Source organism: Cinclus cinclus, chromosome 6 (genome assembly GCF_963662255.1).
Source record: "Cinclus cinclus chromosome 6, bCinCin1.1, whole genome shotgun sequence".
NCBI classification, from domain to species: Eukaryota; Metazoa; Chordata; class Aves; order Passeriformes; family Cinclidae; genus Cinclus; species Cinclus cinclus.
Window position 1 is genome coordinate 28568957 of NC_085051.1, and position 15623 is coordinate 28584579.

Consider the following 15623-nt stretch of genomic DNA (forward strand, 5'->3'; position numbering starts at 1 on the left):
CTCTTGCTCTCACTGCTCCTAGCTGAGAGTTTGTATCTCTGGAATTCAGACCCTTTGTTGCCTTTATGCTACTGAGGTACTCAAGAAATAATAATTTCCTGCTATGGCATTTTTTTATTTTTCAGTTCTGTTTTTCTCTAGACTGGTAGGGCTCTCAGAATAGGTGAGTGGACATCAGATTGCAATAATATTAGCTTATCTTATTGTATGAGTTTGATTTTATTCTCATTTTAATTTGTATATATGTTCTATCCTATTAACATGGTCAAAAAACTTTAAGTACCTCCATCTCTTCATTGATTAATGAAGAATACCAAAGGAAGGGATCATCAATGTTCCATTTTCAAATGTTTTTAAATTACATTTTGAATTGAGACAGCACGTGCCTTGTTGCGCATTGTCCCTGCCCAGCGGGCTATCAGCAATGACTTGGAACGTGAAAAGGCTCTGTAGTGATTCAGAAGTAAAAGAGGACCTGGCATTCTCCCACCTCCACTCCGCGACTGCCGCAGGCTGCAAGAGGGCAGAACCTCTGGGAACACCACCATGTAGAAACATGGCAGCCTAGGCCTGGAGAATGGGCGCTGTCTGTAACAGGCCAGCACTCCAGCACCTGCGCCTGGCTGGGACACGGTCGGCTTGATGGCACAGCGCACTTAATGCCTAGCAGGTATGAATGACTATTGGCTCCAAGTACCAGAGTAAGGCTGTTCACTAGCACTGATGTAGCCTGCTTTGTTTTCAAAAGTTTTTTTTGTTTCATTTTGACTGGGACATGGGATAACAACGCAAAAGAACAGATGATCACGGTCGGCAATCTTCTTTCCTGGGGAAAGCAGGCTACAGAACGAAAAGATGCAGCTCGTGACCAGGCCTGCTCAACCGCGCTCATCACCGAGCTGCGAAGGAAAGCGTGAGGGGAGGGGAGGGGAGGGGAGCCCAGCGGCGGCGCAGCGGAACCGCCGTGCCCGGCCGCGGTGCCGGCGGAAGCGGCGGGGCCGGGCCGGAGGCGGGGGGGCGGCGCCAGGCCCGTGGGGCGGGAGCGGGGAATGGAGAGGCTGCGGAGGCTGTGCAGGGGCCGCACGATGACCTTCGGGGTGCCCCTGCTGGTGAGCGGCACGGCGGGGCGGCGGAGCTCGGGGAGGGCGGGGGCGGGTGGGCGCTCTGCTGTTCCCTCCTCGGCACGGGCCGACAGGGGCCGTGGGAGCCGTGCTGGCCCCGCTGCTGCGGAGCTTCGGGACACGCGTGTGAAATACACTCCTGAAGATATTCCTGACTGGAGCCTGGGGGAAATGCATTTAGCTGGCTTTATTTTTTTTTTTTTTTTTTCCCTGTGAAACACCATTTGTGTTTCTTGTCTTACTTTCTTTAGCTTTCCATTGGATTTTAAACTTCGGCGGCGCTGGTGGTCTGATAATTTGTACATCTAAATAAGTGGAAAGATTCTGAGTGAAGTGAGTTGATGCATTCTAGGTAGCAGCTGCGCTCACTGTGGTGGGTGAGGCATAGCTTTTTAGAGTAATTGAGCTTAGGGGAGATCACTAATGTCGAAGGATTAAAGCAAAAGTCTAAGATGTTCTTACACACATTACCTCTGTAGATAGTGCACGTTAGGTTGCACTTCTCTGTCCTAAGTACCTGTGTTCATTAGGGGGAAGATGAAAAACCTCAGATGCACTTATGGATAAAAACTCAGGAAGGAAGACAAAAGCAGTACCAAGGCCAGTGTGGTTTCTGTTTGTGCAATTCATATCTCCTTATCCATCTATACCGTTGGTTTGCACAAAGTAAACAAATTTCAAGGTAGATGAAGAATAAGGCAAATGATAATTCCTACACTTTTATAAAGCTGCTAGAGAAATCAGTGTCATCTTCCTCAAACGTTCAGCAGCATGCCTTGGGAAAATGGAGTTGACAGAAGGGCATTGACACTTGATGGAGTTAAAAAAAGTTTAAGGCCTTTATTTTAAAGGGATATTGCCAATGTTCTAGAGTAAGGACTTTCATGGAAGTTATTAATGAAGTATATCTTTTTTGGAATATTGATGAAGGTATTTGTGAAAAATGGAAACAGTTAAACCAAATAACCCAACAAAATAGTGTGATAATACCACAACTACATGAGATCATTTGCATTAGCAGCTCCACTCCCTGCTGTTGCACACAAACTCTACCTACAGCACCTTTCTTGAAGTGATCAAACATAGTGTTGCAGCTTTTTTAGGTATCCCGCTTGCATGCACGTGTACCTGAGAGGCTGTCCAGAACTGTGCTGCTTTCATGCTTAGACCAAATTTGTTTTGGTTTTGGATTTTTCATGTATGAGTGCTCTGAGAATATTCTTCAGTTTAATAACACCTTGCTTAGATGTTAAAGATTGGGTACGGTTTTATCTTATGGTGCTTTCATTTATGTAATTATTTGAGGCTTGCTACTTTTCTTCCAGAATCAGGGAAGATCAGGCAGTTTAGTATTCTCCAGCTCAATTTTAACTCTGTGGAAGGCCTGGGGTAAATATTATGTGATTAAATAATAGATACTTAAAGGTGGTGACCTAGTGGAGGAAAAAAAAACAAACCACTGCTTTTTAATAATAAGTACATCAGATTAACTGGTGTAGCAGGTGACGAGATTCAACTGATACACAAGATTCTGATTTTGATAAAGCTTTCTACATTATCTTCCCTGTGAGAATTGCATTTCAGGGAAGTAGGGCAAAGATATGTTTCTTATCTTTTTAGTTCTCAAATGGATTAAAAGGATACTATGAAACGTGGTTACCACATGCTTGGTAAATTAAAAGGTATCTTTGGAGGTAAGGTAGGTCCTGTAGAAATAATGTAGGCTGTACTATTGTGAAAAAACAGAAATGTCATTACAAGACAGAGGAGCTTGTCAAAAGTAGAGTAAAACATGAAACAGGGTTCTTCCTGTGTACTCAGTCCTCAGCTGGAGCGACTTTTTAGCTCTGTGGTGCCATTCTGGAGATGATGAACTGTAAAGTCTAGAGGAAAGCGACATAAAGGTTAAAGCCAACATTCCACTTTTAAGGAATGCTTGAAGGAATTGACTTCAGTTTATTTTAGAAAAAGTCTGCAAAGTTCTATATATTGTACATTGAGAGTGAAGGTTGTCTTTCATCACTTGGGAAAGTACTCCCAAAATAAACGTGTTAGGAAAATAGTGCTCTTTTTTTTTTTTAGGAAAGAGTGCTCTGATATGTAACTGGGGTTTTTAAGATGAGCTTGAACAACTCTCTGGCAGCAGTTCTACTTCAGTACTGGAGCCAGGACTTCAGCATCCCAGGCCAGGCTTGTGGTTGTCCTTTTGGCCATCCCTGGTGTTTTTGCAAGATTTTCCACAGGTCATAGGAGGAACTTTTAAGACTGGTTTCTTTGACTTTGTATTGCCTAATTTCACTCTATTCCTGTTGCTACAGAGTGCTTTCCTCCAGACACAATATTATATAGAGAAATATTCTATTATATTTCTTTCCAAGGTTTCATGTCTCCCTGCCTTAAAATCATTCTCCCTTGCGAATACTTCATAATGTTTCTGACTTGCTGCCCAAAGGCTTCCCAGGGAGTAAGAAAAAGGAAAATTCATGCAATTGTCAGTTACACAGCTGTCTATGGAGCTCTGAAGGCATCTCTGAAGTTGAACAGAAGTGTGCTAAACGATCAATTACAGCAAAAATGACAGTGAATCTTGGCAAAGAATCAGAAGGAGCATGCCTTTGCAATCCTTTATATTCTGCTGAATTTGTTAATAATACTGAAACCAAAGGTTTCTGTTAGATTATTACATTCTGTACATATTTTTCTCTCTCTCTAGACAGATGCAGGACTATTCTTCAGTACTGCTGAACTTTTTACCGGTACTCTATTTGAGTTTTTGGCAGAAAAAAAATCAAATTGCTTTTATATCTTGCCTTTTTAAACTGCATATGGAAATGAAAAGGCTCCAGGATTAAAGAGGTCCTAATTCAAAGAAAGATGGGTGTCTCGTTACACCCCCCTCCCCAGATATATATTTAAAATATTTCTTACTTTTTCATGTAAATTGTCCTGATAGTTTTTTGTTTGGTTTTGGGACTGTGAGACTATTTCAATGGAGAAAGAATTTCTTGGTTGATCTTTAAACGTCATACTGACAACAGCTTTCAGATTAAGATGTGGAAATCACAGTTTTCAGTCATATTTTCTCAGTAGCTGAAAGTGTTTCTTTGTGACCACCAAGGAAACCCTAGAGGGTAGGACTTAAACATGCAGGAAACTCCGATTTGTAATTGTTTTCCTGTAACTTTGTAAACTTTGTAGATACAGTATCTCTGTGTGGCCTAAAACAGCAAGCATGCAGGAGAGAGTGATGTAACCTGGTATGTCTGAACAGCTTGAATGTGATCAAGGGAGCAGTCCCAAAGCATTTCTGTAGATGGTAACATCTGTGTAGATGTTGGGATGAACTCCAGAAAGCTTTCAGGTGTATCTAAAATTCGATGTTGCAGTAAAGGGCTGTGCCACCTCTGTGGTAACTTAAACTTCTTTGTCACCTATATTGACATCTCTGCTTGCTATTTTGATTACGGAAATTCTTTCCTGATCACATGAAGCTTAACTTACAGTTACAGAAGTCTTCAGCATTTGTGGCTCTGTTATAAAAGGAGAACTTCAGTTTCTGCTGCTTTGTATTCCACAGCCAGCTCTACCTGACCAAAAGGGGTGTGTCTGTCAATGTCATATTGCTGCAGTGATGCTTCTGTAAGATCCTGAGAGAGGAAGGCTTCTTGGTCTTGCAGCTGGTGCATCTAGCATCTGACCTTCCTATGGGACACTGAACATGTAAGGTCACCTCTCTGGTACTCTTGGAATATTTGAAGTCTGCTAGAAGTTATTTTTTTCCAACAGGTTTAAATGATGACTCTATATCATTAAGGAAACAAGTTTGAATTTCAAAGTTGCAAAGTAGTAGCAAATGTAAAACACATGTTAAAAATTCTCCTATTGTTTCATATGCTCACAGCACTTCCCAAGACTTGCTTTTGTGGTTGTGTCTCCATCTGATTCTAGGCAAGGATTTTTCAAACTCTCTAAGCTGCAAAATGAATGTATAGATGTAGTTCCAGTGCTGTCAGTATGTTAAAAGGAAAAAAATATGTTCTGAGTATGTGAAGTGACATTCTAGCAGATAGAAAATATAGTCTGTGGTTCATTTGATGAATTTTATTGCACAACTGAAGTAAGTATGTTGTACTGTGTATATAGATAGTAATGCAGATTTTCAGATTTGTACTATGTTGCAACATTCTCCATACCTATTGCTGTAGATTTTGACTTCCTTTCATTTCTCTGGGGTTTTGTGGGTTTTTTTTCCCTCATCCTGTAATGACTGCTTTTACAAGTACTTTGCTTCTCCTTCTGGATCTTGTCTTTGGTGTTTTACTTGGTGTGCCTAGTATTGCCAAAGGAGAAGATACAGGTAGCTTGGAGCAGTGAAAGACTTTACTATGAATAAATGTTTCTAAAAACTATTTCCAGTAGTGATTATTAGTACAGACTATACTACAATGCCATCTACGCTGCTGCCCTGAGCAGTGCAAATTTACTTTGATAAACACTTTGTCAAGGGATGCCAGAATGGATGTCATGTGCAGGACTAGAAAAAAGGTCATATTAGAACAGGTCCCTAACAATGCTGCAGCAGTGTGGTCAGTGCTTCTAGGCACCATTAGAGAATGTCAGTGGCATCTCAGGCTCTCATGAATGACCCAGTTGTTTTAACAAACAAAACCAAAACAACTTTTCCAGACATCAGGACTTGAAATTACTTGTCCGTGGATTAGTATTGTACACTTTAGTTTTTGTTTGTGTGAAGTCAGGGTCATCTAGGAGCAAGGACTGATGCCCAGAGATGTTTTGCAGGTGTATGAAATGATATTTTGTTGTCCTTTGAGTTACTTAAAGTGAAAGTGTGCAGGGTTAATGGGTTGCTTTTTCATAGATTTCTTTAAATTTGAGATTTCTAATTCATTTTATAGAAATCTGCTCAATTTTGAGTCCTGGGGTATGCTAAATACAAGGCACACTTTTTCCCACAGATTTTGAAGGATCTGCCTGTAAAAACATCATATGAACACTGCAAATATGGACAATTTTTCTTTGGAGTAATCACGATTCTGAGGTCTTATTGTGGCTATCAGTGTCTGAAGAGAAACTTACTACATTGTTTTCTGATACAGTTCAAAGAAGGATTACTGCAATCAGCATTTTTCACTTTTTGGTATGTCAGTGTTATTGCTAACATCTTTCACATTATTGCCTTAAACAATTCATAATACTGAATTGCAGGACTTTTATTAATATCTATTACTTCATGTAACTTTACAATAAAAATTGACATATGCAGAACCATTTATTTAAATGTTAATACATTTTTGAGAGATGAATAGAAGTTAATATTCATCCATGAGAAGATAATTCTGACTTCTAGTATTTGTAGATAAATTGTGATTGCCTGTAAGAGTCACAAGTATTACATTTGCAGCCTAGAGGAGCAATAAATACAAAACTGTTTTTAGAATTTAAAAGTTGTTACTCCTAGTCAGTGAATAACAGAGTGGTTTTATGCTTCAGTGACTTGTATTGGGTCTCTAGGCCTATGATGAGATATATCTTCAACTTCTCCTGTGCTTCTGCTTTGCATCTCCTGTTCATCTGTGTGTGTTTGAATCCACTGTGTGGAGCTGTTCCAGACAAAACCAGCCCTGGAACTGTTGGTGCTCGTGTGGAAGTCGGTGTTCAGGCTGACTGGGCTTCTGTGGAGTCTGGTTTGTGCAGTCTGAATTAGCTGATTTCCATCTTTCAGTTGACTGTTAGGTCTTAAAACTTCTGAGTTCTCCTTTTGAATCAACACCTTAAATTTTTCATTTTCAGTCTTTGAGATCAGTTTTCCAGATATATGTGACAAACAAATAGACACTTTTTAGTACTTCAGATTTTCCTTCTGTCTCATTTCAAAACATAAAGGGTGCATTTTCATCTTTTAATGCTGTTAGAATGGACTCATCTGGCACTCAGGGGCTCTGAGGTTCTCTGTTGAGCCTCAGAACAGAAAGAGAAGTCCAGACGTGCCTGTTTTCATTGTGTGTTTTGTTCTGCCCTAGGTCTCCCACTTATTCAAGGGCTTGTGATGGTAAAAGTGTAAGATTTATATTTATTCTACAGAATGTTTACTCTTCATTCCTTGTCCAGGATTAGCAATAGAGAAATAATACTTATTGTGGTTTCTTTTTATGTTCTTTCATGAAGGTTTCAGTTTATTGCAGTTTTGAGCAGTGCCTGATATATCACAAGAGCTCTGGCTTGCCACAAGATGTAAACGCCTTCTCGTTGTAGTTTACCTTGGCTAGATTTGAACCTGTGAGTTGCAGAAATGATAATGTTAATAAGGAATAAAGTTTTGTTTTTTAGAAGCTTATGGCAAAAATGAATGGGATGTTCAGAAACTGCAGCTCGTCCACCAGGGCAGACTTGGATTTCAAACAGCTGCAGCTGCAGAGTGAAATTCCTTTGCTATCTGACCAGCCCAGCAATGTATGTAATGCAAAATGACAATGCTGTGGCTGAAAATGCCCTTTTTTGTTCATGCTCACATTGAGGGACATATAGGTTTCTATCTCTTTTGCATTATTCTTAGATTGGTTTCTATTACATGCATTTTCTTTGCTTTAAAACCTATTATGAATTGGACATTTTAACAAACAGAAATTTTGTTTTCTCATAAGACATTGAATAGATCAAAAGGTTATGGACAAGGTTTGAGGGGTTTTTTTGTTTTTGGTTTTGTTTTTTTTTCCTCTGGCCTGTAGCCATTCATTTTTGCAATCTTTAAAATCATTGCTTTGAACATTCTCTTACTGAGCCAATTAACCTGATACCTTGGGGTATCAAGCATACTAGCCAAGTTTAATGCTCTACACGTGTTCTGCATGCTGTGCAAACTACACTGTGCTTTATCAGTCAGTAACAATTGGCTCCAGTTTATACCAGCTGCTGTTCCTGAATGCTATCCATGTGGTCATCTACTGCTGTATTTCATCCATTTTTGAGTGTAATGCAGTTCAGCCTTTCTACAACATGTGATTCTAGCATATGCATTAAGTCAGAGTGTTTGCTTATTTGATGTGCCTTTGAATGAAATAACTCCTGATAGATGCAGGGGTTTTGTTTCTGTTTTCTTCCAAAGGAGACCTCTGGTGTGAACTAAAAGTTATTTCCATTTTTTTGTTGACAAGAAGTAAAGGTAGACCCTCTTGCTTCCATTGAGAGTGAGGAGAGCATTTAGTAAGTTTTTGAGGAGACTTTGCACTATTTTTCTTTCTTCTCTGCAGTTTCAGCTTTAGAGCCAAGTGCAGGAATGGCTGTGGGAAATAAAATTTTGAGAGTTAGAGCTGGCAGAGGGGGGCGCTTCAGGTTAAGATGAGTTGCCTGGTCTTTTCCGGGACTGGCAATTTGCCCTGCTGCTTTATTTAGGGAAAAGAAAAGAAACTTCAGTCTTCTGGACTGCTAAATTGCTGTCTTTCACCAATCTTGCACTGCACATCTGACAGTTCTTTAAAAAGGAACCCCCAGAACTCTCTTTGCTGTAATCACTGCAAACTAAACTAAAATAATTCGCTTCTGCTCTAGTTTTGAAGCTCCTGATGAATAGCTGGAGAGTTCTGTAGCAGTCTTGAAGAAGAGGTTAGAAAATTACCATGTTCCTTCATTGTATATGTATCATAATATTTTCTGTCACCGCATGCTCTGTGTTGCCAGCACTAAACACTGTGATTTGGTTAATTTAGGGATTTATGACTTTGTAATAATCTCTTTCACAACTGGTACTGCAGTAGGATTGGCTTTGTCTAACAACAGCGATGCCTCTGACATGGCAAATTCCTGGTGCTGCCAGAGAAGCAGTTTATTGTTTTGTTAACCCAATGAAGTGAAGTTGATTGCTTTAGATTATGAAGGAAACTGGAAAAAGGATCTGTTGTAATCCTAAATTCTGCTGTTATGAGCCCCCAGTGGCCACCTACTGTAGCTGGTGACAAATACAAATATTTCCCATCCTAAGATGTGGTTCAGAGGATTAGTCTGATGTCATCTATAACTGACTGCATAACATACTTCCCAGTGGAGACGTGAACAAATAGAATTTTTAAAAGAATGTTATTAAAGAGAATTTTATGTCATTTTTTTACATAAAATGTTTATTGAGGTTGCTGAGTGTATGTGACAGATGGTGCTCTTATGTCACATCCTATCTTTCATTTTGTTTTGGAACATGCAAGTCTTCCATGCATGCATAATTGCATTACAATATTGTAGGGGTTTTTTTTGTATACTCACTGAAACATAAAGGAATAATCCAATGTGTGATCTTTAATGGGGGTTGTACTAGCAGTGCTGTTAGGCTGTTTGCTTTGGTGTTAAGTGCTGGCTAGTATGGTTAATGATCTTTGCCTCCCTAAGTTAAACTTCAGGTGTAAAGGAAAAATGAGGAGTTACTATCCTTTCATCAATCTCCTGAGAGCATTCAAGTAACAAGACTGATGATACTCACTGCATAAATGATTTTTACCTCTGACTGTGAAGCAAATAAAATTAATAGTTCCCTCACAATAAAAGAATGCAAGTATATATGAACTTTCCAGCTTGAGTATCCTTCAGATGCCAGTGTCTTAATATTTTATCATGTACATTAAGTATCTGTATGATTCAAAAATTGCAATTAAAATATTTTAATTTTTATTATATGTGGCATTACTTTTCCCCCTTCACTTAACAGGAGAGTGAACTTGATCCTGACTTCATTAGAATGTTGCCAACCTAACTTACATTTGTATGGCATCCTGAATATCTTCTACTGTCTTTTTATGCCTAGACTAGTGGATGGAGCATACTCGACTTCAGTGTTGCTTTTGGGTTACACTGGGTAAATTTGTCCATTGTAGTGCTTTTTAGACTGATGAGTGTTTTGCAAAGAATGTAGAGATTATCTCTGTTTTACAGAACAGAGAACAGAGAACTTGGGGAACTAGAACAGTATGGGAGACATACAGAATATGCAAAGTCAACAAACTAATAATGGTGCTGGGAATTTTGAGTCTTATTCTGCTTGTAATTATTTTGGCTGGTGATTTTTACTGGTTTACTGTTGTCTGTCAATACAGCTAACTGAAATTAACGTAGCGAGAGCATCTTCCCTCATAATGCAACAGAAGAGGAAGGAAACAGTTAAACCCAAGACTCGTATTTCTACTCCATGCATTGTCAGTCACTGAGTCCTTTGCTGCCTTTAATAGTATTACAGTTGCATGAATTCATTTATACCTTCTTTTATTGGCTTTTGAACAAAGTTTTCAAAAAGGTAATTGACTGAATTGACTGTCCATTGCTGCTCTGGCTTGTGTAGATGAGTGTGATTCATGCTCAGGGCTGTCAGCTGACTATATTGACATACTGTTGGTTGATTAAATAAGTGCTGAATATGACTGATTCTGGTCTGATTTTGCAGTCAAGTCAGACATCATCTTTGGTTCTTTCAAGCACTGGTCAAATGAACTTGTAAATATATTATTTATATTCTTTGTGCGTATCCTGTACTTTGCAAAATTATTTAATCTTAGTCCTAATTATTTAATCTTAGTCCTAACCTTCCATTACTATTACACTGTGTAATATTTCAGCAGCATTTGTACTTTCTTACAGCATCAATGTCCTTTGTCTCTGATGGATCTTAACTGATGTTTCATGGTAAGATAAATCAAATTAAAGGCAACTGTACTGGTAATGCTTGATAAACTAAATGTGCTGACTTGCCAAGCTTGTTATGCTGCTTCTGCTCCATGAAGAGCAAAAGTCCATCACAATCCAAAGTGGGCTTTCTTCCTCTTAACAGTACCAAGGCGTTGTGGGTAAATCTGCAGCATCAGGCCAAAACCTGAATTCCAAAAGAGAAAATGAGAGGTGTATCAACTTCTTTACTGTGTGTAGCTGTAAACGTAAAATACACGGTGCCATGGATGGTTGCTGTCAAACAAGTGATAGGATGTGATGAAACAAAGTGAGTGGCACGTGACTTACTTCATGCAACAACCTTCAACTTGATTTTTCGTAGTTGCAGTGTACATTACAGACTTTTAAAGCTAAAGAATATAATAGTTCCTTTTTAGCTTGCAGCATGGCTTTGCAAGCCAGTCTTCTAATTGTTCATATTGCATCTCATAACAGGATATACTCCATGCAAGTTTATTGTTGGGCAAATTAATTTTTAATTGATGTCACAAGTAATTGCTGCTTTCTGCCTGGTTTAGTAACTGAACCATTTCTAGTGCAGTTGCTTTTGCCTTGCCATAGACAGTCTTTGACAACATACTAATATGGAAAAAAGGCAAGAAGCTCTGGCTTGTAACAGCCATAAACTTGTCTATAGCATTTCAGATTTGTGTTTATTAGGACTTAAACTTTATTAACACAGTGGCTGTTAATTAACATAATGCTTGTTAGGAATTAAAGAAGATCAGCTAATGAAAATTTATGCTGAGACATCAACCATGTTAAAATTCAATTACAATCTGATCCTTGAGATTTTCAGCTTTATGTGCTGCCATATCTTCATCTGACAAATCTTCTGATTTGATTGAATAAATCTTGAATAATGTTCAAGTTCTTTTTAACCATTTTGAACACTTTATTTTCTGCTTTCTTTTATTTTTTTCTTACCAAAATACTGACTCAAGGAAGACTGTTCTTTCTTTTTGTTTTTTCTACTGAGTATTTTGATGATTCCATATCTGCAAGATCGTCAGTCCTTGAAACAGCTGTGGCACAAGTATGATGCCACCCAGTTTTTGGTCATTCTAGTCTATTTTGGTCATTCATTCTAGTCACTGGAATTGGTACCATATGATGATTTTCTGATTGGCTTTCTGAAACTAGTGGTCTGTGGCCTAGCATCTGGGTGTTCATACTGCAAAATTTGTGTCTATTTGTTTTTATTATCAGCTAGATTTTAAGGCTTACTTAAAGGACCAGAAAGAGGCTCTGGAGCCTTTAACTCCTGGCTCTTGATGAAGGATTTCTTCTTTGAACAGAGTACATCAGTTCTGGGGTACCAGTCTGTACCTTACCAGCATCTAAGTGCATGTGTGGAGAAAGTGTTCATGTGGTTGTGAGTAATTTTACCTGCTTGGTGGGAAATAATACAGTCCTGCAGCTTTGAGAATGAATGAGTGTAGAAGACAGGTTTTTGTTTCTAATTTCTAATTCTTTGTGGCCACCGTGACATGAGCTTCCACTTTCTGGAAGGAACATGCACTTTGACTACCTGCACAGCATAATTATATCAATTCTTGGACACAGGCCATTGCTGCAAGCCTAATATGTAGTAAGAAATCAGCCAACAGTGTGTAGAAAACAGCAGTTCAGCAACGGCCTATAATGAAGGACTGTAATAGCAAAGTTGCATGATGAAAGAGGGTGCTGTTGGTGGGATTTGTCTAGAATTTTTATCTACCTTCACTCAGGTCCTCAGAGAATGCTCCCACTTTCCTTAAATGTGCGTCTCTAGATGTGAAGCCTTTTGGCCTCCTATGTTATCTGCATTAACAGAGAACAGCAGACACTGAGGTCAGAGCTTTAGTAAGGGACCTGGCTTTTACACAAAGTAGTTAGATTTCTAAGCTAATTTTCAAGTCTCTTCTTTTTTAAACAATACTTGATCTTTGGATGGTCTCTCAATTTCTAATGGTAAAAATACATACACAGTTTTGTGATACCACTCTGTCATAAGAAAGAATAATATAATGATTTCTTATGTGGCTATAAAGTCCCCCATTTCTCCCTTTATTATTCTTAAGCTTCAAAAGCATGGAGGAAATTGCATGATAACTAAGGAGTAATGAAAGGATAGGTGTGCTGGATATGATTTCTTAGCCTGGGTGATAATATGTTATTGAACTATAGCTACAGTCATGGTCTGTTCAGAAGCTTAATTAGATCTGTTACCCACAGACACCAGAGTAAGTCAGTGTGGCATTGTTACTTCCCCATAGAGTTTGAAAATTTATGAGAATAAAACCTGTGACAGTGAGGTAAAGGTTCCTTTGCTGCCATTATGTCAGGAAACCACATGGGGAGGGAAAAAAAGTGGTAAGAGGAGAGGAAGTTCTTGGAAAGTCTGAGTCATGTAGCAGCTGGCTTTGTATAAAGAAGGAAATGTGTGAAATCAAGGCTCAGAGAGTGGAAGAAGGCACCTGTACTTATTTTCTAAATATTCTTTTTTTTTCAGCTTCTGATGTTTCTGTTCAAAAAATAGTAGAGTCCCTTGGTAAATGAACTGGGTCAGTATGCAAAGTATTTTTTGTATGTGTGCAAAGCATTCTTTTCTATAACAGTCCTAACACATATGTTTTCATTCTGTTTTCAGCTCTATCTCATTGGAGGATCTTTTGGACTCCGTGAATTTGCTCAGATAAGATACGATGTTCACAAACTACATGGCAAGGTAGTTTAAATGGTTTGCTTTGCTTTTCATTTCCTTATGCCTACATGCTGCTTTCTAAAGAATTAATGGGACAAGCAAACTTGGTGTATTTGCCTTTCACTGCTTGGCCCTGAGCTACAGCTGAGTCTCATAGGTAGTAGGCAGAGTAGGTAACAGTAAAGGGGTTGACATGATGATGAATCCTTTGCCATCCGTGAAAAAATCAACATAAATAATAGAAACATTTTGTTCCTTTAGTTGATTGTAAGTGGCAGTTCTGAATCTTGAGAAGGAAGTGCAGCACGTTTAGAAGGAGGTTATTGCAAGGGTACTGTATCCAATTTAGACTAGGAAATCTGGTATTTTAGAAGGTTCCGTTTTCAAACAATACTTGGCAGTGAGCATATAATGTTAGATGGTTTCTGGGGCTTGGCTTTGCATCGTCTGAGACTAGCAGGTACCTTTGACATTGTGCTACATCCTGTTCTTTAAGCCTTGTGAAGGAAACAGGAGCTAGTTTCTATCCATTGTGTCAGAATATCCTGTATATAAGAAGCCTTTTCTTAAATGAACCTGAAACCTTCTGTCTGAGGGAAATAGTATGTTTGCTAGTGCTACTTAGACTTCCACATGTAACACTGGTCCCAGATTGCATATTAAATGATCTGAAAGGAGAATGTCAGTTCAGCAGAAGGTAATATTGGCTTGCTTTCCCTGGTTTGGTAATGTGAGGGTCTGCTATTGCAATGCAGAGAGACTTTCTGGTCTCAGAGCTGCTGACTTGCAGGTTGCACAAAGCTGTTTTAAAGGGGGGTCATTATGTGACTTTATGCCACTTTATAGAAAAACAAAAATATACAGGACTCTGGATGCTGTGGCTTTCTACTGTGGTGAAATCTTTGAGATCCTAGGCTGTTCAGAGTTTGGAAACCCCTTTCTTTTGTCTTAGACACTTGTGGACCATGTAAATGACTTTAATCATTCCTCATTGTTCTCTTACATACAGGTGTTGCATACCTGGCTATGGCCTTCCATGCACTGTGTGGCCCACTCCTGCTCAGAACTGTATATGACAGAACCTATAGACTAGGGAGAGTAATCTTACAGATCTTTTCTCTAGTGCTGTCTTCTGGATAGCTATTTTCTATAATTTCTAGCCTTTTAGGACCATTTGGAGCCATTTAAGTTTTTCTCTAACAGTGGGGCAAGAGTTTACCTGCTGTGTTTCTGTTAGTTTTTGGGTCAGATTCATACTTAGTGTATTGCATTTGACCCCCATGATCTGCACTGTAAGAGCAGCCCAGGGAAAGATGCTGTTAATAGTTGTGCTAATTTAGGTCCGTGAGACTCTTAGTCCCAACATTTATAATCATGGGAAGCATTACTGAATTAGTCAAGTAGTACATGAAAGCTCTGTGTGGAAGCTACTTCACCCTGGAGTTCTTAAACTCTGAAAAGCTAAAAGAGGACTTCTGAGTTATGCTCTAACCAGTATTACTTAAGTCTGCAGCGTCTCTTTTGTGTATTCTTTTTCTTTTCCTTGAAGTTTTATTCAGAAGTAGATGACACTGAAGTAAAGAATAGTGCAGTATTGGCTCAGAACAAGGAACACCAACTTTGGGCTTGTTTGTAGATGGACAAATCAAAGCAATGTGTTCCATTTTCTGTTTCTGTGTCCATACAAATAGAGTTGAAAGCCATTCTAATTCACTAAATAGGACAGCAAAGGAGACTAGTATGTTTTTTTAATGGATAAAAAATCTAGTTTAAAATGTACATGGAACTCAGGAAAAGAACATTAATATGAGTAATTCAAAAGTGCCTTTAAAATCCTGATGCTTTTTTCGTATAACCCTGTTGGACTATTGTAAATCCTTATCAGAACAGGGACAGATGGACTAGTATTCTTCTTGGGGGTTGGACAGTTACATGCAAAATGCAATAAGCAATAAAAGAAAAGACTTTTTTTGTTACAGCTGCTCCTTCAGAATAATAAAAATATTAAATTCAATAACAATTTCAATACAAGGAGCTCAAAAGGCTTTCACAGAATTTTAATTAATTAAGCTTCATAGTTCTACTGTCAGAAAAGG

At 38.7% G+C, this 15623-nt stretch overlaps 1 protein-coding gene across 1 annotated transcript in view; it reads left to right on the forward strand.

Annotated features, from left to right (window-relative positions):
* Positions 1-1039: 1039 nt before the first annotated feature.
* LOC134044937 (cytochrome c oxidase assembly protein COX16 homolog, mitochondrial) overlaps positions 1040-15623 on the forward strand; it is a 44797-nt gene continuing 30213 nt past the window's right edge. The window contains exons 1-2 of the mRNA XM_062494462.1: positions 1040-1109; positions 13474-13551. Of these exons, the coding sequence (XP_062350446.1) occupies positions 1050-1109; positions 13474-13551 (138 nt within the window). The 5' untranslated portion in view covers positions 1040-1049. The remainder of the gene's footprint in view (positions 1110-13473; positions 13552-15623) is intronic.